We start from the raw sequence: 23894 nt of genomic DNA on the forward strand, positions 1-23894 counted from the left end.
AGATATGTGACTGTACTTTGTAAACTGCGTTCCTTAAGCCCAGTCTGAGTATGTAGATGTCCAGAAAATTAGCCCCACCTTGTGGATCATCATAGTAACACAGATTCAGGCCTTGGAAAACACTGAATTGTCAGAGAGCTCTGTATTATCTTGACTGACAAAAACTAATAACTAGCACTGGTGAGGAAACACTTTTACACACTGACTCTATGGACATGAGTCTGAGTGAACTCCGGGAGTTGGTGATGGATAGGGAGGCCTGGCGTGCTGCGATTCACGGGGTCACAAAGAGTCGGACATGACTAAGCGACTGAACTGAACTGAACTGTAGTTGTATAAAATGGTACAACCTTTTCTGGAAAGAAATTTTAAAAAATAATAAAAATTGTATACATAAATAACATTCTATTCAAAATTTCACTTCTAGAAATTTAGCCTACAGAAATAAACAAATTAACAAACATGTATGTATCAAGGGGAAATTTTCAAGGTTATTTACTGCAGCATTATTCTTGGTAGTGAAAAATTAGAAACAACCTAATGTCAATCAATGTAGAGGCTTCCTTGGAGGCTCAGTGGTAAAGAATCCTCCGGCCAGTGCAGGAGACCTGGGTTAAATCCCTGAGTTGGGAAGATCGCCTGAAGAAGGAAATGACAACCCATTCTAGTACTTTTGCTTGGAAAATCCCAGGGACAGAGGAGCCTGGTGGGCCATAGACCACGGGGTTGCAAACAGCTGAACATGACTTAGCAACTAAACAACAACAAATGTCAATGTGGATATAGCTAATGTTACTTAAAAACCATATCAACATGACCACAGCTAATAGTTTTTGTAAGTACAAAGTTAAAAACCTCAAGCTCAGAAGAACTTTATAGTGTATCACTTAATTAAATATACACATATATAAAATATATATATATATATATACAATTATATATGTGTGCTATGTATAGAAAAAAAGTCTAAAAGGCTATGCTGTAAACAATGATTACCTCTGAAGTACAAGTATGAGGAGAAAAGCAATGAAGGATGAGTATGAGGAGAAAGGAGATGCCTTTTTACTTTATACACTTTGGTACTGCTTGAATTTTCCCTATGATAGTATATACCAGATTTGTATTTAAAAAGTATACAGTTAAAAAATAAGTTATTTGGAGTCTTTAAAATAACTTGAACTAGTTTAAGGAAAAATTTTAAAAAGCAGGAAGGGGTAGGTATCCTTATAGATGCTGGTCGATAATTGCACAGTTAATGAAAACACATGAGAATGGTCATTTGAGGCAAAACATACACACCCACAAACCAGTAAAATGAAAAACATTCAAGATGATTAAACTCTTCAGAAATTCTGGATAAATTTATAACTTGTAATTTTTCTATAAAGGTTGAGTGTGCACCTCGCCCCACCCCACCCCCAAACTCCTCTAAAATGACAGTAAAAAGAATTTTTAAAGGTCAAACTCCTGGCAATGAGGAATATAGGAAAGGAAACAATAATAATAAAGATCCCCTGGAGGAGGGCATGGCAACCCACTCCAGTATACTTGCCTGGAAAATCCCATGGACAGAGAAGCCTGGTGGGCTACAGTCCATAGGGTCTCAAACAGTCTGGCAATGTAACTTTTAGCAAATTATAACTTTAAGGACTTAAAAAATGCCTAAATATGATGAATTTAATGAAGCTGTTGGATTACAGTACCACCATTAATACCTAGCAGAGAACGTAACTATACCTAAACCAATATCAAAAGATGCCTTTAAATTTAGAATAAATTATGCAAAACTTTTAAAAGTTTATTTGAAAATCAAAAGGTTGGAGGAGTACTAACAAGGTCAGACATGAACAAACACATTTATGGTTTAAACCCTATCTTAACCAGAACCCCTACAAGGCAAAAGGTAGCCAAGCTGGATTATACACAGATGCCATACATGGAAGAAACCAGGTAACATCTAAGAAATTAATAAAATGGGTCAGAAGGAATGAAGCCAGGGGTAGAGATAAGTATGGACCAGAGAGTCAACCTGATAATCCTCCACATTTTAAGAAGCAGATTATCCACAATCTTAAGTCAAGGGACTCCTGAGAATGCACACATAGAATCCACCTCTTTATTGGAAAAATAAAGAATCCACCTCTTTATTGAAAATCATATACTGCGAAGGTAGGAATCCTCTAGAAGGTAATAAAACTGTTGCTAATTCATCAAGCTCTCTCTGCATATAAGAGTATATTTGTATATCTTAAAAACTAGAGGGCCAGACTTCCCTGGTGGTCCAGTGGTTAAAAATCTACCTGCCAAAGCAGGGGACATAGGTTCGATCCCTGATCTGGGAAGATGCCATATGCTGCAGAGCAACTGAGCCTGTGCATCACAACTACATAAACTCTCGTACCCAGAGCCACACCCCACAAGAAGAAAAGCCACCGCAATGAGAAGACCCATGCCACAATGAGAGAGTGGCCCAGAGCTCACACCCCACAAAAAGAAAAGCCACCGCAATGAGAAGGCCCATGCCACAACGAGAGAGTGGCCCAGAGCTCACACCCCACAAAAAGAAAAGCCACCGCAATGAGAAGACCCATGCCACAATGAGAGAGTGGCCCAGAGCTCACACCCCACAAAAAGAAAAGCCACCGCAATGAGAAGGCCCATGCCACAACGAGAGAGTGGCCCAGAGCCACACCCCACAAAAAGAAAAGCCACTGCAATGAGAAGGCCCATGCCACAACAAGAGAGTGGCCCCCACTTGCTGCAATTACATAGAGCCCACACACAGTAACGAAGACCCAGCGCAGAAGGAAAAAAAGATTAACTTCTTAAAAGAGAACTGCAGGGCCCAAAGAAGTGACTAGAGGCCAATTATCACCTTTAATTGACTCTACAGATCTTTCCCTTCTAAAATACAGGACTGGAAATTCCCTCATGGTCCAGTGGTTAGGACTCTGTGCTCTCACTGTGGCAGGCTGGGGTTCAATCCTTGGTTGGGCAAGTAAAATCCTACAAGCTGCAAGGTGTGGCCAAAAATTAATAATCATTTTAAAATATTTAAATAAAATAAGGCCTGTTTGATTCATTCCATAAAGATTTATTGAATGCTTATTTTCCCAGGCACTGTGTTGATGAAAGAGGAAACAAGACACAGTCCCTGTCCTGGAGGACACACAGCCTAAGAGAAAGACAAACATCTAAGTAGAAAGTGGTAGTCTTGTGGTCAATGCGTTTATGCCAGCCATCTGCTCTGATAACAGAGGGGGTCATTCACTTAGCCCAGCCCAGAAATAGGTCAGGGAGGAAAGTCAGGGTTAATTATGTTGGACATGAAAGGATACGTGAGCTAGATCTTAAAAGATGAGAAGTTAGGGAGATAAATAACAGGGAAAAGAACATTGAAGATAAGGGAATAAATAATAGGAACAAAGGATTGAACGTGAAACAATCCTTTGATATATGGTAAAGGGGGTGAGGTGTGAGGTACCACTGGTATAATAGATTACTGTTATTATTAGAATGTAAGCATAGAGATGACGAGGGATAGAAAAAGAGATTGACGATGAACAGGCCAGATTATGGAAGAACTAGAATGCCATACAAAGATTCTTAAATTTTATCTTGTAGGTCATTGAGAACCACTGTTAAGTAGGAGAATGACAGAAAATCGCATTTCACATAAGTCAGTCGGCATACTGTGGTGGATGAATCTGAGAGGGAGCAAGAATGGAGGTGGGGAGACCAGTTAGTAGACTAGTGCAGTAGTTCAGGCAAGAAATAATGAGATCCTTAACTAAGAAAAATCCCTATGCTGTTCACAATATTCAGGATGATCATAGGGTAGTAGAAGAACAGAAAACTAATCCATTGAGAGATATATATGAACACATAATACTTATATATCACATATATTCTTATATTTACATATATAAATATGGGCTTCCCAGGTGGCACAGTGGTAAAGAGTCCACCTGCCAATTTAGGAGACATCAGAAACACAGGTTTCATCCCTGGGTCAGGAAGATCTCCTATAGTAGGAAATGGCAACCAACTCCAGGATTCTTGCCTGGAAAATTCCATGGAAAAAGAAGCCTGGCTGACTATAGTCCGCGAGGTTGCAAAGAGTTGGACATGACTGAGCAAATGAGCACACACCCAGACATGTGTGTGTATGTGTGTACAAAATTAAAAAGCATATGTATATATACTTTTTTGCTACTTTTTTTTCGTAACTATTATAGATTGCATCTTTCTACATTAATCAAAAAGGACAGGGAATTCCCTGGTGGTCCAGTGGTTAGGGCTCTGTGCTTCCACCGCAAGGGGAACAGGTTCGATCCCTGGTTGGTGAACTGGATAGTGCAAGCCATAGCACAGGAAGAAAGGACAAAGAATTTTTGAAAAAGAATGTTCAAAAACGAAAAGGAGAAAGGAAGCTACAATTTAAAGCATTCTATTTATTTTAGAACTGGGATTCCCTGGTGGTTCAGATGGTATAAGAGTCTGCTTGCAATGCAGGAGACCTGGTTCAATCTGTGGGTTGGGAAGATCCCCTGAAGAAGAACAGAGGAACTTTTAGAACTAGCAATTAATAAATTTAAATTTAGAATGTGGAATATTATTTAAAATGTATCCTATAAAGTATCTGAAATCAAGAACATTTTCAGATTTCTCAGAAATCTGCAATACTAGATCTATATAAATTAAAAGCAATAAAATAATTTAATAAAGAAAATAACATGACCTTAATGAACCTACCTTACCATGTGTACCATTTAATATTCATAAATCTTAGTGAGGTAGGACCATTATATTTATTTTGCAAATGAGAAAATGAAAGCTTAGATAAGTTTACTTTCCTAATAATCAGGGCTTAAAGTCTGTCTGTTTTTAGAGATCCCATTGACATGAGAAAATGAAAGTGAAGTCACTCAGTCGTGTCTGACTCTTTGTGACCCTGTGGACTGTAACCTACCAGGCTCCTCCATCCATGGGATTCTCCAGGCAAGAATACTGGAGTGGGTTGCCATTGCCTTCTCCAGGGGATCTTCCCAATCCAGGGATAGGACCCGGGTCTCCCACACTGCAGGCACACGCTTTCACCTTTGAGCCACCAGGGAAGCCATGTAGCCACATGTAAGTAGGACTGTAAGCATTTCAAAAGAATATTTTCATTTCACAAATATAGCACGTCATATCAGAAAGCCAAGATCAGGTTTGGGCAATAAAACTAAGACTTTGGGGTCAAAGAGAACTTGGTTTATATCTAGACTCTACCTGTGATTAGTTGTGAAAATATGAGTAACTTCTCTGAGCTTCAACAAGTATAAAAGAGGTTAACGAGGCTTCAAAGGGTTTCTGTAAAGATCACAAACTAACCAGTCCAGATAAGTAATCAATAGTAGCTAACACTATTACTCATAAGTCAAGAAGAAGTACAAATAAAACTAACAGACTGCATTAAAATTGAAATAAAAAATTTAGCAAAAGTACACCCTTTTCCCCTGCTACGTTTCTTCAGCCATTATTGTTGTTGTAAAGTCGCTAAGTCCTGTCCGACTCTGAGACGCCATGAACTGCAGCATGGCAGGAGGAGGAGTTTGCTCAGATTCATGTCCATTGAGTCAGTGATGCTATCTAACCGTCTCATGTTTTGCTCCTCCAAAGGATGAAGGAGCATCCTTGCATCCCCTCTTTCTCCTCTTACTTTCTCAGCATCAAGATTTTTTCTGCTCTTTGCAAAAGAAGAATTTTCCACAATTTGTTGTGATCCACAGTGTCAAAGGCTTTAGCATAGTCAATAAAGCAGAAGTAGATGCTTTTCTGGAATTCCCTCCCTTTTTCTATGATCCAAACAATGTTGGCCATTTGATCTCTGGTTCCTCTGCTTTTTCTAAACCCAGCTTGTACATCTGGAGGCTCAGTTCATGTACTACTGAAGTCTACCTTGAAGGTTTGAGCATAACCTTGCTAGCACGTGAAATGAGCACAAAATGTGAAAGTCAAAGTGAAGTCACTCAATCGTGTCTGACTTTTTGCGACTCCATGGACTATACATATACAGCCCATGGAATTCTCCGGACCAGAAATCTGGAGTGGGCAGCCTTTCCCTTCTCCAGGGGATCTTTTCAACCCCAGGGATCAAACCCAGGTCTCCCACAATGCAGGCGGATTCTTTACTGGCTGAGACACAAGGAAAGCCCAAGAATACTGGAGTGGGTAGCCTATCCCTTCTCCAGTGGATCTTCCCGACCCCAGGAATCCAACTGGGGTCTCCTGCACTGCAAGAGGATTCTTTACCAACTGAGTTATCAGGGAAGCCCTAACTGTATGCTTAATTGTATAGTTTAACATTCTTTGGCACTGCCCTTCTTTGGGACTGGAATGAAAACTGACCTTTTCCAGTCCTGTGGCCACTTCTGAGTTTTCCAAATTTGCTGACATATTTAGTGCAGCACTTTAACAGTAACGGGCTTCCCTTATGGCTCAGCTGGTAAAGAATCCGCCTGCAGTGCGGGAGACCTGGGTTCGATCCCTGGGTTGGGAAGATCCCCTGGAGAAGGGAAAGGCTACCCACTCCAGTATTCTGGCCTGAAGAAGTCCATGGACTGTGTAGTCCATGGGGTTGCAAAGAGTCAGACATGACTGAGCGACTTTCACTTTCACTTTAACAGTAACATCTTTTAGGATTTTAAATAGCTCAACTGGAATTCCATCACTTCCAGTAACTTTAATAGTAATGCTTTTGAAGGCCCACTTGACTTCACACTCCAGGATGTCTGGTTCTAGGTGAGTGACCACATCATCATGTTTATCCAGGTCATTAAGACCTTTTTTGTATAGTTGTTCTGTGTATTTTTGCCACTTCTTCTTAATCTGTTCTGCTATACTAGGTATATTATTTACAATACCATACCTAACTTTAAGAATATATAGTCAAGTGTTGATAATCCAATTAACATACTAACTGGTTTGCAGTTAATATGTGATTAAAGTGCCATAGTAACCCTTTATTAGAGAGAAGCTGGTTAGAAATCTGTAACACCCAAAGTCTCCCCCAAACACACACACACTGCAGCTCCCACATCCACACCACAGCGTTTCCACCCCCAGAGCTCTGGTTCTTCCTTGGCTCTTCAAATGCCACTGCTAGGGGAAGGTGACAGGGAACTCGATAATCAATATTTGCTACCTCATTACTGGGCCCTCTGGGGAATAACTTCCTGACCTTTTGTGACATTTATGACTTGATCCTCACTCCTCTGCAACTCTACCACATTGCCCATGAAAAGAAGTATAACTTAGAAATCTGTGAGCAACTTTAACCCATTTTACTTGATTAAAAAAGAACTTCTTGGCAAAACAAAATAAATTCTTATTTTTTTTTCTTTTTTTTATGTTTTTCTTTTTTTTTTAAATTTTATTTTATTTTTAAACTTTACAATATTGTATTAGTTTTGCCAAATATCGAAATGAATCCGCCACAGGTATACCTGTGTTCCCCATCCTGAACCCTCCTCCCTCCTCCCTCCCCATACCCTCCCTCTGGGTCGTCCCAGTGCACCAGCCCCAAGCATCCAGTATCGTGCATCAAACCTGGACTGGCGACTCGTTTCATACATGATATTATACATGTTTCAATGCCATTCTCCCAAATCTCCCCACCCTCTCCCTCTCCCACAGAGTCCATAAGACTGATCTATACATCAGTGTCTCTTTTGCTGTCTCGTACACAGGGTTATTGTTACCATCTTTCTAAATTCCATATATATGCGTTAGTATACTGTACTGGTGTTTTTCTTTCTGGCTTACTTCACTCTGTATAATAGGTTCCAGTTTCATCCATCACTAGAACTGATTCAAATGTATTCTTTTTAATGGCTGAGTAATACTCCATTGTGTATATGTACCACTGCTTTCTTATCCATTCATCTGCTGATGGGCATCTAGGTTGCTTCCATATCCTGGCTATTATAAACAGTGCCGCAGTGAACATTGGGGTACACATGTCTCTTTCCCTTCTGGTTTCCTCAGTGTGTATGCCCAGCAGTGGGATTGCTGGATCATAAGGCAGTTCTATTTCCAGTTTTTTAAGGCATCTCCACACTGTTCTCCATAGTGGCTGTACTAGTTTGCATTCCCACCAACAGTGTTAGAGAGTTCCCTTTTCTATACAACTATTTTAAGTTACATACAGCTTTTAGTTGGCTTTAATTCAATACTAACTATATTTAGTATTGTAGTAGTTTAGTATTTTAGCAATTAAACTTAGTGATATCACAAAGAATTAAATAATAAACCCCAGGCAAAGAGTCCCTGAGACCCTAGTACTATATAAATATTGCTATGTATCTATTTTTTAGTCTATTATTATATATCATAAAAATATAAAAAAATTACCTTGGTGTTCTTCTAAATCCATGTCAAGTTGTCTAATTTCTTCATTAAATTGATTTATTTTTTCTTTTATATCTGTTAACCTGTTGAAAATATTATTTAATCTATGACAGATGATTTTGCTATTCAATAAAAACATTTAGTGATGATATTACAAAATCTTTAATCTTTTCTAATCTGCAGAAATAATATTGATAAAAATATGCTTTATTCTGAGAACAGAACTATCAATTTTGAGAGAAAAATATTTTTTCGTGATTCATCTTTAAAGTACAAGTGTATTCCGAGAATGTCAGCTTGCCTGACTTCAACAGCAGACACTTCCCCAAAGTTCTTTTGAACTTTACTTGTCATATTAAGAAAATAAAAAAATCTTTAGCTAAACTAAGTTAGAAAGTTTGTCTTAAAAGTTGGAAAATAACAGAAAATTTACCATTGAGACCAGATTATATGGGTTAAAATTTTCACAAAAGCAGTTGTACTTATTACAAAATTATAGTAATCATTAGAAAAAAACCAAGATCATAGCATCTGCTCCCATCACTTTATGACAAATAGAAGGGGAAAAAATGGAAGCAATGTCAGATTTTCTTTCCCTGGGCTCCAAAATCACTGCAGACAGTGACTGCAGCCATAGAATTTAAAGACGCTTACTCCTTGGAAGGAAAGCTGCGACAAACCTAGACAGCACATTAAAAAGCAGAGATGTCACTTCGCTGACAAAGGTTCATATAATCAAAGCTATGATTTTTCCAGTAGTACAAATGTGAGTTGGACCATGGACCATAAAAAAGGTAAAAAGGTTGAGCACCAAAGAACTGATGTTTTTGAATTTGGTGCTAGAGAAGACTCTTGGGGGTCCCTCGGACTGCAAGGAGATTCAACCAGTCAACCCTAAGGGAAATCAATCCTGAATATTCTTTGGGAGAAATTATGCTGAACCTGAAACTCCAATACTCCGGCCACCTGATGTGAAGAGCAGACTCACTGGAAAAGGCCCTGATGCTGAGAAAGATTGAAGGCATAAGGAGAAAAAAGGAAGCAGAGGATGAGATGGTTATATAGTATCCCCGACTCAATGGACATGAATTTGAGCAAATTCCAGGAGATAATGAAGGACAGGGAGCCTGGCATGCTACAGCCCACGGGGTTGTAAAGAGTTGGACATGATTAGTGACTGAATAATAACAACAAATAGTAATCAAGACAGTATGGTACTGGAATAAGAAAAGACACATATAGCCATGGAATAGAATTGTTTTGAGTCTAGAAAAAGGACTGTATCTATATACACTGATTTTTGACAAAGGTACCAAAACAGTTTAACAGAGGAAGAACATTAAACAACATTTGTTGAAAGAATATTTCAACAAATGGTACTGGGACAGCTGGAAATGCACAAGGAAAAGAATACAATTGGACTCCTACCTCATACCATTCACATAAGTTAATGGATCACAGATCTAAACATAAGAACTGCACTATAAAACAGTTAAATAAAAGTAAAACATAAGCATAAGTCTTTGTGAACTTGAATTAGGCACTGGTTTCTTGACACCAAAAGCACAAGCAACAGAAGAAAACAAACCAGATATCATCAAAATTTAAAATTTCTGTGTTTCAACGAACACCATAAAGTAAAAAGAATATCCACATAATGGAAGAAAAATTTTGCAAGTCATTTACCTAATGAGAGAATCTATTTAGCATATATAAAGAACTCTTACAATTCAGTAATAAGACAATAAATGGACTTCTTTGACAGTCCAGTGGTTAAGACTCTGCACTTTCAATGGAAGGGACTCCAGTTCAATCCTTGGTCAGGGAACTAAGATCCTGCGTGGCACAGTCAAAAATACATTAATAATTCAATTTAAAATTGGGAGGACTTCCCTGGTGGCCCAGTGGTTAAGAATTTACCTGCCAGTGCTGGGGACATGGGTTCAATCCCCAGTCTGGGAACTAAGATCCCACACGCCATGGGGCAACTAAGTCCATGAGCCACAACTACTGAGCTTCCACACCCTAGAGACTGTGCTCCACAGCAAGAGAAGTCACTGTAAGGAGAAGCCCACGTGCTGCACCTAAAGACTGGCTCCCTCTCCACAACTAGAGAAAGCCAGCATATAGCAACAAAGAGCCCATGCACTGTAAGGAAGACCCAACACAGCCAAAACACGAATAAAATTTATAAAACTGAATGGAAAAAAATGGGCAAAGAATGTGAACAGTATTTTTCCAAAGAATATATACATATGACGAATAAGTGCATGAAAAAAGGTTCAACATCATTCATTAGTCATCAGGAAAATGCAAATCAATGAGATACCACTTCACACACACTATAATGGTTATAATAAAAAAAAGGTAATTAACAAGTGTTGATAAAGTCATGGAGAAACTGGAATACTTAGTCACTGCTGGTGAAAATGTAAAATGGTTTAGCAGCGTTGGAAAATAGTCTGGAACCTCCTCAAAAAAGTTAAATATAGAGTTATTGTGTGAATCAGCACTCCCAGGTAAATTCCAGTCTTGGTAAATATACAAGAGAAGCAAAAATATATGTCCACACAAAAATTTGTACATGAATCTTCATACCAGCATAATCCATTATAGCCAAAAAACAGAAAAAATCCAAATGTCTATCAATTAATGAATGGATAAATAAATACGGTCTATCCATGCAATGGGATATTATTTGGCAATAAAAAGAAATGAAATACTGATACATGCTACAACATAGATGAACCTTGGAAACATTCAGTTCAGTCCAGTCACTCAGTCATGTCTGATTCTTTGTGACCCCATGGACTACAGCACACCAGGCCTCCCTGTCCATCACCAACTCCCAGAGTTTACCCAAACTCATGTCCATTGAGTCGGTGATGCCATCCAACCCATCTCATCCGCTGTCAATCCCTTCTCTTCCCACCCTCAATCTTTCTCAGTATCAGGGTCTTTTCAAATGAGTCAGTTCTTCACATAAGGTGGCCAAAGTACTGGGAGTTTCAGCTTCAGTTTCAGTCCTTCCAATGAATATTCCAGACTGATTTCCTTTAAGATGGACTGGTTGGATCTCCTTGCTGTCCAAGGGACTCTCAAGAGTCTTCTCCAACACCACTGTTCAAAAGCAACAATTCTTTGCTGCTCAGCTTTCTTTATAATCCAACTCTCACATCCATACATGACTACTGGAAAAACCATAGCTTTGACTAGACTGACCTTTGTTAGCAAAGTAATGTCTCTGCTTTTTATATGCTGTCTAGATTGGTCATAGGGCTCTCTTGGTGGCTCAGAAGGTAAAGCATCTGCCTGCAGTGTGGGAGACGTGAGTTCGATCCCTGGGTTGGGAAGATCCCCTGGAGAAGGAAATGGCAACCCACTCCAGTATTCTTGCCTGGAGAATCCATGGACGGAGGAGCCTGGTAGGCTACAGTCCACGGGGTTGCAGAGTCGGACACTACAGAGTGACATCACTGTCTTTCTTTTTCTTCCTTTCTAGGTTGGTCGTAACTGTCTTTTAATTTCATGGCTGCAGTCACCATCTGCAGTGATTTTGGAGCCCCAAAAAATAAAGTCTGTCACTGTTTCTACTGTTTCTCCATCTATTTGCCATGGGACCAGATGCCATGATCTTAGTTTCTGAATGATGGGCTTTAAGCCAACTTTTTCACTCTCCTATTTCACTTTCCTCATGAGGCTCTAAGGGTGGTGTCATCTGCATATCTGAGGTTATTGATATTTCTCCCGGCAATCTTGATTCCAGCTTATGCTTCATCAAGCCCAACATTTCTCATGATGTATTCTGCATATAAGTTAAATAAGCAGGCTGACAATATACAGCCTTGATGTACTCCTTTCCTGATTTGGAACCAGTCTGTTGTTCCATGTCCAGTTCTAACTGTTGCCTCTTGTCCTGAATACAGATTTCTCAGGAGGCAGGTCAGGTGGTCTGGCATTCTCACCTCTTGAAGAATTTTCCACAGTTTATTGTGATCCACACAATCAAAGGCTTTGACATTGTCAGTAAAACCGAAATAGATGTTTTTCTGGAACTCTCTTGCTTTTTCCACAATCCAACAAATGTTGGCCACTTGGTCTCTGGTTCCTCTCTGCCTTTTTGAAAACAAGCTTGAACATCTGGAAGTTCATGGTTCACATACTGTTGAAGCCTGGCTTGGAGAATTTTGAGCATTACTTTGCTAGCGTGTGAGATGAGGGCAACTGTGTGGTACTTTGAGCATTCTTTGGCATTGCCTTTCTTTGGGATTGGAAGGAAAACTGACCTTTTCCAGTCCTGTGGCCACTGCTGAGTTTTCCAAATTTGCTGGCATATTGAGTGCAGCACTTTCACAGCTTCATCTTTTAGGATTTGAAAACAGCTCAACTGGAATTCCATCACCTCCACTAGCTTTGTTCTTAGTGATGCTTCCTAAGACCCACTTGACTTGGCATTCCAGGATGTCTGGCTCTAGATGAGTGATCACACCATCATGATTATCTGGGTCATGAAGATCTTTCTTGTATAGTTCTTCTGTGTATTCTTGCCACCTCTTCTTAATATCTTCTGCTTATGTTAGGTCCATACCATTTCTGTCCTTTATTGTGCCCATCTTTGCATGAAATGTTCCCTTGGTATCTCTAATTTTCTTGAAGAGATCTCTAGTCTTTCCCATTCTATTGTTTTCCTCTATTTCTTTGCACTGATCATTGAGGAAGGCTTTCTTATCTCTCTTTGCAATTCTTTGGAAGTCTGCATTCAAATGGGTATATCTTTTCTCCTTTGCCTTTCGCTTCTCTTCTTTTCATAGCTATTTGTAAGGCCTCCTCAGACAACCATTTTGCCTTTTTCCATTTCTTTTTCTTGGGGATGGTCTTGATCACTGCCTGCTGTACAACGTCAAGAACCTCCATCCATAGTTCTTCAGGCATTCTGTCTATCAGATCTAATACCTTGAATCTATTTGTCACTGCCACTGTATAATCATAAGGGATTTGATTTAGGTCATACCTGAATGGTCTAGTGGTTTTCCCTACTTTCTTCAATTTAAGTCTGAATTTGGCTTAAAGAGTTCATGCTCTGAGCCACAGTCAACTCCTCTTGTTTTTGCTGACTGCATAGAGCTTCTCTATCTTTGGCTGCAAAGAATATAATCAATCTGATTTCGGTATTGACCATCTGGTGACGTCCATGTGTAGAGTCTTCCCTTCTGTTGGAGGAGGGTATTTGCTATGACCAGTGCATTCTCTTGGCAAAATTCTATTAGCCTTTGCCCTGCTTCACTGTGTACTCCAAGCCGAAATCTGCCTGTTACTCAAGGTATTTCCTGACTGCCTACTTTTGCATTCCAGTCCCCTATAATGAAAAGGACATCTTTTTTGGGTGTGAGTGCTAGAAGGTCTTGTAGGTCTTCATAACCATTCAACTTCAGCTTCTTCAGCAATATTGGTCAGGGCATAGACTTGGATTACTGTGATACCGAATGGTTTGCCTTGGAAACGAACAGAGATTATTCTGTCGTTTTTGAGATTATATCCAAGTACTACATTTCAAACTCTTTTGTTGACTATGATGGCTACTCCATTTCTTCTAAGAAATTCTTGCCCACAGTAGTACATATAATGGTCATCTGAGTCAAATTCACCCATTTCAGTCCATTTTAGTTCGCTGATTCCTAAAATGTCGATGTTCACTCTTGCCATCTCCTATTTGACCACTTCCAATTTGCCTTGATTGATGGACCTAACATTCTAGGTTCTTATGCAATATTGCTCTTTATGGCATCAGACTTTACCTCCATCACTTTACATCCACAACTGGGTGTTGTTTTTGCTTTGTCTCCATCTCTCCATTCTTTCTGGAGTTATTTCTCCACTGATCTCTAGTAGCATACTGGGCACCTACCAACCTGGGGGGGTTCATCTTTCAGTGTCTTATCTTTTTGCCTTTTCATACTATTCATGAGGTTCTCAAGGTTCACTGAAGGGTTTGCCATTCCCTTCTCCAGTGGACCACATTTTGTCAGAACTCTCCACCATGACCCATCCATTCTAGGTGGCCCTACATGGCATGGCTCATAGTTTCATTAAGTTAGACAAGGGTGTGGTGTTCAGATTGGATAGTTTTCTGTGATTGTGGTTTTCTGCCCTCTGATGGAGAAGGATAAGAAGTTTATGGAAGCTTATGGGAGAGACTGAGGGGGAAACTGGGTCTTATTCTGATGGTGGGGCCATGTTCAGTAAATCGTTAATCCAATTTTCTGTTGAAGGGCAGGGCTGTGTTTCCTCCATGTTATTTGACCTGAGGCCAAACTATGGTGGAGGTAATGAAGATAATGGTGACCTCCTTCAAAAGGTCCCATGCACTTGCACTGGTACACTCAGTGTCCCCAACCATAAGGGAAACATTATGCTAAGTGTAAGAATCCAGCCACATAGGACTATACATTGTATGCTTTCATTTATATGAAATGTCCAGAACAGGCTAACCTATAGAGACATAAAGCAGAGTGGTTGCCCAGGGCTGGGAATTGGGGATGAGAGATATGATGGGATGTGGGTTGTTAGTGGGGTGACTGAAGTGTTTGAAAATTGACTGAGGTGGTGGTTACACAATTCTGTGAATATACTAAAAACCTCTAAGTTGTACACTTTAAATATGTGAATTGTATAGTATGTATTACATCACAATAAGGCTGTTTTAAAAAAGTAATTATACTACATAATGGCTCCTAACTAAACATTCAAAGAATTATTTAAAGCTATAAATAAAACTGAAAGCTGCATTGTCACTATGAACCACTGAAAAAAAGGACTAACAATATGCATCTCTTATACACTTACACAATTTAAAAGATGAGAAATGAATGTAAAATGTCCTAATGTAAATGTACTTACTGTCGCTCCATGCTGGCTATTTCCTGATTATCTTCTTTAACCTATAAATGTACAAAGAGAAAACAGAATTTAAAGAACTGTTCATTGTTAGGCCATCTTAAAGAGATTTTCCTTCTAAAGGCATGTACTAAAATGTCAAATCTAGTCTCTTTCTTTTAACTTATTTCTTAAAATTCAACCTTTTAAGTTAAAAGGAACATCACTGGGGAACTAGTCACACATTTTTCTTTCCTCCTCAAAGAAAGAGTGGTGACTGATATATCCAACAAAGCACAATGAGATTAACACATTTTCAGGACTGAATCAGTTTAAATAAATATCTAGGATGTTTGAGACTGTCTCCCTACCCCTGCTCCCCCTGTTACCTACTCCCAACCTACACACAAAGTAGAGTTGCCAGATTTAGCAATCCCCATTACATTTCAATTTCAGAAAAACAATGAGTAACTTTTGTGGTATGTCAAGGCTGTATATTGTCACCCTGTTTATTTAACTTATACGCAGAGTACATCATGAGAAACGCTGGACTGGAAGAAACACAGGCTGGAATCCAGATTGCCGGGAGAAATATCAATAACCTCACATATGCTGATGACACCACCCTTATGGCAGAAAGTGAAGAGGAACTCAAAAGCCTCTTGATGAAAGTGAAAGAGGAGAGTGAAAAAGTTGGCTTAAAGCTCAACATTCAGAAAATGAAGATCATGGCATCCGGTCCCACCACTTCATGGGAAATAGATGGGGAAACAGTGGAAACAGTGTCAGACTTTATTTTTCTGGGCTCCAAAATCACTACAGATGGTGACTGCAGCCATGAAATTAAAAGACGCTTACTCCTTGGAAGGAAAGTTACAGCCAACCTAGACAGCATATTCAAAAGCAGAGACATTACTTTGCCAACAAAGGTTTGTCTAGTCAAGGCTATGGTTTTTCCTGTGGTCATGTACGGATGTGAGAGTCGGACTGTGAAGAAGGCTGAGCGCTGAAGAATTGATGCTTTTGAACTGTGGTGTTGGAGAAGACTCTGGAGAGTCCCTTGGACTGCAAGGAGATCCAACCAGTCCATTCTGAAGGAGATCAGCCCTGGGATTTCTTTGGAAGGAATGATGCTAAAGCTGAAACTCCAGTACTTTGGCCACCTCATGCGAAGAGTTGACTCATTGGAAAAGACTCTGATGCTGGGAGGGATTGGGGGCAAGAGGAGAAGGGGACGACAGAGGATGAGATGGCTGGATGGCATCACTGACTCGATGGACATGAGTCTGAGTGAACTCTGGGAGTTGGTGATGGACAGGGAGGCCTGGCGTGCTGCGATTCATGGGGTCGCAAAGAGTCGGACACGACTGAGCGACTAATCTGATCTGATCTATTATCTTTATGTATATATTTATTCTGAAAGATTATTCATTGCTTATCTGAAATTCAAATTTAACTTAATCTTCTATATTTTATTTAGCAATTCTATCCCAGGATCACTCTTTAGTCCCCTTCAATGATCTCTTTCCAAGGAGTTTCAGAGATTCTAGATTATAATACCTTTATGGAATGATTCTAATACCTAAATAGCTCCTGTGTGTGCTAAGTTGCTTCATTTGAGTCTGACTCTTTGTGACCCTATGTACTTAGCCCACCAAGCTCCCCTGTCCATGGGATTCTCCAAGCAAGAATATGGAGAGGGTTGCCATGCCTTCTTCCAGGGAATCTTCCCAACCCAGGGATTGAACCTGCGCCTCTTGTGTCTCCTACACTGGCAGGCCAGTTCTTTTCCACTAATGCCACCTGGGAAGCCTGAGGTGATCCTTACTGTTCTTACAAACCCATTGGATTCAATCTCAGACCACAAAGGAGTCCCATTTACAGGTTATTCACTAGAGCTGTTTCCCAAATATATAGGCTCCTAAGGGCTGTATGTTTAGGGTGTTTTAGGGTGTCTCAGGATAAATAATAGGCTAAATTAAAGCCAGCCTTGGCGCAGTGAGAAAACTACTGAACACATGTGATACAACATGCTGACATACTGTGATCTCACAGGACATTTTAAATCCATTCACTTTCATCCAGGCACTGATAGAAATAACCACACAAAGTCATCAGCCTTGGGGCACTTAACTTTCCAAATATGAGGCCTAAAGCAAATAATGGAATACATTTTCCGTAAGATTGTCTAATTATTTACTGACCAATAAGAAGGGTTTTTCTTGTAAGGAACCAAAACATTAAAAAATGATCAAATATGCATGAAGACCATACAAAATTAGAATTTAAGTAAAAAAAATAAAAAGTTTTTATGTGAGAAATGACTTTTATCTGGATTTTCTTGGTCAAGCAGTTCATATTAATTTAGGTGGAGTTTGCTTTTCACCCTTTTGTTTTTTAAACAAGCTTATTGGCTTTCTGTTCAATGCATATGCCTTAAATAAAACAAATGTATACATTTACCAAATCCTGACATTTTAAAATAAGTATGTTTGTTTTTCCTACCTGCTTGAGTAATCTCTCTCTTTCTTCCATTGGAGATCCCATATTTTTGTCTTCTGCAATCATCTGATCTCGATGGGACTCCAACTCATAAAGTTTTTCATGTAACAATACAGCCTCCTGTTTTACCTGGGAGTGTGCGATTTCCTAAAGAGAATTAAAAAAATAATTTTAGTATTTTATCAAAAACTATTCAAATAGTTTCCAGTTTATAACTAAGGACAAATTTAAACTACGAGCTTTTTTAAATAGAGATATCAAATATGTATAATACTCAAGAACGCTACAAATTCTAAACACTGAAGAATAAAAATAAATCCCTATATACGTTTGTAAGCGATTCAGTCTAAGATTCACAAGAAGGTGGTAGCTTTAGTTTATTTTAGTTTCTAAATATAAGACCTAAACAAAGATACAGACATCTCTACCAGAGGGAAGATAATAAAGAAAACAAAATGATCTATGTATAACTTGAACCACAAAACCTAATCCAAAGGCCAAAGAACTGATCTCTAGAAGGAAGATATTTTCCCCTAAATAGATCATATATATGCTTTCCTACAATGTTATGGGTTGAATTATATCCCCCCAAAATATACATTGAAGTCCTAATCTCCAGCACCTGTGAACGTGACCTAATTTGAAATGCAGTCTGTGCAGATTTAATTAAGTTCTGATATCTTGAGCTCATTAAGGTGAATCTTAATCCAGTATAACTACTGTCTTTATTGGAAAAGATAAAAACAGAGATACATGAGGATAAAAACAGAGATACATACATACACACACACACAGAGATACATGAGAATGCCATTTGATGACACCGGCGAACAGAGTGATACAGATACAAGTTAAGGAGCAAATACCAAGGACTGACAGCCAGTACCAGAAGCTAAGAATAGGCAAGGAAGGATTCTACCTAGTGTTCCAGAGGAAACAAGTCTCTGCTGATACTTTAAGACCTTTAGCCTCCAGAAGTATTAGAATATTTCCTCTGTTGTTTTATGTCACTCAGTTTGTAAAACTTTATTACAGCAGCACTAGGAAACCAGTAGAAATGAGTAGTAAAATTACCATGTATTCCCCACTGTTCTACTGTTCACAAAGAGAAAATAAGGCATAGCATAATTTCAAAAGAAAATAAAAAGAGCTAGGGGTGTTAGTGGTGATTATGATGAAAATGACATTTGAAGCTACTATTTATTGAGCATGTATTCTGTGGCAGGCACTATACTTCAAATTCTTTATATACCTTATACATATATACTTTATAAGTATATGTACTTATATATAAAGTATAGACTTTATACTTCATATTCTTTTAACACTCAAAGCAACTCTGTAAGACAGTACCATTAATTCTGTTTTACAGATGTGAAAATTGATTATCTGAGATCTAAAGAATTTTTCTAAGTTAACAAAAATAAAAGTTAATGCTGATATCTGAAAGCAGGCCCACAGCATTAATAAGATTTTTAAGAGGGAAGAGCTCCTCCTTTTTGAAAGCAAAAGAGAAAAAATAATAAAAAAGGGAAAAAGTGAACAAGAGGAAATGTCTGAAAGTCCACAGGCAAAGGGTTATATACACAGTGTAAGTATTAGGTTGGTACAAAAGTAACTGTGGTTTTGGACCATGAATTTTAAATCATTATAACTAAGCTCAAACACATCTTTATTAATGAAAATAGCAACAACACATTTTTGCTAACAAGAAATGTTTGTTTATTCCTGTAGCATAAAAATCCGTGCTTCAGGATTCGACTAGCTCTTGGAAAGCATTTTCTGCCTCCTGCTGATTGTGGAAGCACTTCCCTGCAAAAAGTTGTTGAAATGCTTGAAGAACTGGTAATTGGTTGGTGAAAGGTCAGGTGAATATGGTGCATGACGCAAAACTACATAACCCAAATTTTTCAACTTTTGAAGCATTGCTTGTGTAACATGGGGTCGGGCATTATCGTGGCAAAGAATTGGGCCCTTTCTGTTGAATTCTTTCTGGATTCAGAAAGCTGTAGAGGATCAGATGGGCTGCAGACCACCAAACAGTGACTAAGACCTTTTTACGGTATAAGTTGGTTTGGGGAAGTGCTTTGAAGCTTCTTCTCAGTCCCATCACTGAACTGGTTGTCACCAGTTGTCACATAAAACTCACTTTTCATTGCATGTCACAATCCAATTGAGACATAGTTCATTGTTGTTCCATAGAATAAGAGAAGACAACACTTCAGGATGATGATTTTTTTGCTTTTCGGTCAGTTCACAAGGCACCCATCTATCGAGCTTTTTCACCTTTCCAATTTGCTTCAAATGCTGAATGACTGTAGAATGGTTGATGCTGAGTTCTTAGGCAATTTCTTGTGTAGATGTAAGAGGATCAGCTATGATGATAGATCTCAATTGGTTTTTGTCAATTTCCGATGGCTGGCCACTGCACTCCTCATCGTCAAGGCTCTCATCTTCTTTGCAAAACTTCTTGAAACACCACTGCGCTGTATGTCTGTTAGCAATTCCTGGGCCAAATGCAGTGCTCATGTTGTGAGTTGTGTCTGCTGCTTTATGACCCATTTTGAAGTCGAATAAAAAAAAATCCTCAAATAAAAAAAATTGCTCCAATTTGCTTTTTGTCTAACATCATTTCTATATTCTAAAATAAATATAAATAAATAGCAAGTAATAAGTCACTAGCAAGAAAACATGAAGTGAGAAATATGCATTAAAATGATGTATAACAGAACCATATTTATTTAAGAATGTATTACAATATCAAATGGCTGCTGCTGCTGCTAAGTCACGTCAGTCATGTCTGACTCTGTGCAACCCCGTAAGATGGCAGCCCACCAGGCTCCCCAGTCCCTGGGATTCTCCAGGCAAGAACACTGGAGTGGGTTGCCAATTTCCTTCTCCAATATCAAATGGCAAATTTCAACAATTCAAAGCCACAATTACTTTTGTACCAACAATATATTAGCTTCAGGTGAAAAGTCATGATAATAAAACATCAGCAGAAAAAAATGCAGACATTTTGAGATATCCCTCTTCACAGTATCTTCCCCTTCCATTTTACTTAACCACTTATAGACATGTTCAAATTTCATCTTGATAAAACCATTCCTGAAGACTCAAGCTCATGTTGATCCTTCACCTGATTTTTTTCACACACCTGTGAACTGAATCAATAATACTTAGCACAGTAGTGAGCATACAGCAGATATTAAATATCTGTTGACTGATATTTGACATAATGTTGTTTTAAAGAACAAGTCCACCCTCCTACCAAAAAACCCACAAAGGAATCCAGCTAAGGTTAAACAGAGTTGGGATTTACATTTTCTTCATTTGAGAATATTGTAACATTTCTTTACATTCATGTAGTTTTAGGCATATATGTACTAATGCCAAAAAGAGTGACATAAAAAATTTATTTCAAAAAAGAAATACAAGGAATCCAGATCAGAAAGAAGTAAAGCTCTCCCTTTTTGCAGATGACATTATACTATACATAGAAAACCCTAAAGATACTATCAGAAAATTACTAGAGCTAACCAGTGAATTTAGCAAAGTCACAGGATACAAAATCAATACACAGAAATCACTTGCATTCCTGTATACTAACAATGAAAAATCAGAAATAAAAATTAAGGAATTCATTACTGCAACAAAAACATATAAAATATCTAGGAATAAACCTATATAACTGTATATAGAAAATTATAAGACACTGGTGAAAGAAATCAAAGACAACATAAACAGGTGGAGAGATATTCCATGTTCCTGGGTAGGAAGAATCAATATTGTGAAAATGACTATACTACCAAATGCAGTCTACAGATTCAATGCAATCCCTATCAAATTACCAATGGCATCTTTACAGAACTAGAACAAAAAATTTCACATTTCATATGGAAACACAACCCCAAATGGCCAAAGCAGTCTTGAGAAAGAAGAATGGAGCTGGAGGAATCAACCTTCCTGACTTCAGATTATACTACAAACCTACAGTCATCAAGACAGTATGATACTGGCACAAAAACAGAAACATAGACCAATGGAACAAGAGAGCCCAGAAATAAACCCATGCACCTATGGATACCTTATTTTTGACAAAGGAGGCAAACGATGGATTGATAATGCATGCTATTAATGAATATATGGGGAAATGCACACTTTCATACATTGGGATTAGGAGTATAAAATGAAACAAGCTTTTCGGAAGGCAATTTGGCAATGTCACAACATTTTAGAAGTTTGTAACTTTTTACCCAATGTGGGAAATTTATCTTAAGATACACTCATAGTAACTCAGCAAAAATGTATATTTTTACTACAACATTGTTTCATAATCTTAAAAAAAACTATGAAAAGCCTAGTCATCTACAAGGCTGTGCTATATATAATCATGCAATGTAGTATAGTGCAGTAATTTCAAATAATGAGGGAGATATCTTAAGAGTTGACATGAACAGACATTTGAGAGAGAATGTTATATTAAAAAAAAACAAAAGCTGCATACAGTATATCCACTGTACATTCGACTTGAGGTTTTTGTCAACAGTAAAACAAAGATAGGATTAGAGGACTGTTGTGAAGGTAAAATAACAATGCTGGTGACACATATGAAGAGCTCAAAAAAGCACATAATAAGCACTCAGCAAATGTAAGAGCAACTGTCTAGAAAGAGAGAAAAGAAACAGGCATCTTTACATTCATCTTATTTAATATTTTATAACAAATATGTTTTGTGAATTTTAAAATGCTTTTCGCTCAGTCGTGTCTGACTCTTTGCGACCCCATGGACTGTAGCCTACCAGGCTCCTCCATCCATGGGATTCTCCAGGCAAGAGTACTGGAGTAGGTTGCCATTTCCTTCTCCGGGGGAATCTTCCCGACCCAGGGATCGAACCCAGGTCTCCTGCATTCCAGGCAGACGCTTTAACCTCTGAGCCACCAGGGAAGCCCTCAAAACGCTTTACATAAATAATAAAGCAAATGCGAGCTTTTACATCTTTAACGAACTGACCTCCCCTTTTTCATTTGTTTTTAGTCTCTTGTTCACATGTTTTAAAATTACCATTAGATTTTGTGTGCCTCAGCAGGCACCCTGATTTTTGTACAGGTAGGTACTCAATAACTGAATCTGCCATGATGTGCCAAGTCGCTTCAGTCACGTCCCGACTTTTTGAGACCCTTTGGACTGCAGCCTGCCAGCCTCCTCTGTCCATGGGTTCTCCAGGCAAAAACACTGGAGTGGGCTTCCATGCCCACTGAATCTATTTTTTTACTATTTTTTATACTTACAGATTCCAAGCTCTCTTTTTTCATATTCAGTGAATCTAGCTGTTGCTGAAGTGTATCTAATTCCTAAGAAGAAGGGAAAAAAGCAAATATATATGCAAATTACATAAGAATAATTTATTTATCAACATTTCAAATATATGTGTTGAAGTAACTTTTGTAAACATTTTCAACCCATATCTTATAATTTGACTAGAATTTATTAACATTATTTCTATTTTGCCAATTTATTTCATCATTATTAAAAATCTTACCATGATCTACCTTTTAAATACTTCATGAATTGTTAAAAGGGAGCCAGAACTTTTCAGTGAATCATCACTGTGTTTGGAGAATATCAAATATCAGAAGACTTTAAATTAATGATGTTACTGTTTAAAGCTATAATTTTTATTTGACTTTTTAACCATGTTTCCATATTTTTTGACCATTTTCTCTTAAGGCTAAGACCTATAGCAATTTACATAGCACACTCTTAGGGATAAGACCCTTCAACTGTTTACCATTGACTCTTGAACATAACAGGTTTGAACTGCATGGGTGCAATGACATACAGATTTTTTTTCAAGAAATATGTACTACTCAGTCCAAAGGTGGTTGAATCTGTGGATGCGAAACCTCAGACACTGAGGGCAAACTATAAGTTATACACAGGTTTTAAACTGCACAGGGGTTGCTGTTCCTAACATCCAAGTTGTTCAAGGGCCAACTAGACCCATTCAAAAACCCCTGTGCAATATTAGCTATATTTTGATAGTATTTCAGCATTTTTATAACACTCTTTCATCAATGTTTTATCATGTTTCATAAATTGTGTCTGAAATAAAAAATTATAT

General features: G+C 38.3%; 1 protein-coding gene across 2 annotated transcripts in view; it reads right to left on the reverse strand.

Moving 5' to 3' along the window:
* Positions 1-23894, reverse strand: part of IFT74 (intraflagellar transport 74) — a 123118-nt gene that overhangs the window by 61880 nt on the left and 37344 nt on the right. For both annotated transcript variants that reach the window (XM_061425113.1, XM_061425112.1), the window contains exons 10-13: positions 23062-23124; positions 17773-17916; positions 15292-15332; positions 8398-8477 (exon numbers count right to left, since the gene is read on the reverse strand). In XM_061425113.1, coding sequence (XP_061281097.1) covers positions 8398-8477; positions 15292-15332; positions 17773-17916; positions 23062-23124 — 328 coding nt within the window. The remainder of the gene's footprint in view (positions 1-8397; positions 8478-15291; positions 15333-17772; positions 17917-23061; positions 23125-23894) is intronic.

This window comes from Bos javanicus, chromosome 8 (genome assembly GCF_032452875.1).
Source record: "Bos javanicus breed banteng chromosome 8, ARS-OSU_banteng_1.0, whole genome shotgun sequence".
In the NCBI taxonomy this organism is placed as follows: Eukaryota; Metazoa; Chordata; class Mammalia; order Artiodactyla; family Bovidae; genus Bos; species Bos javanicus.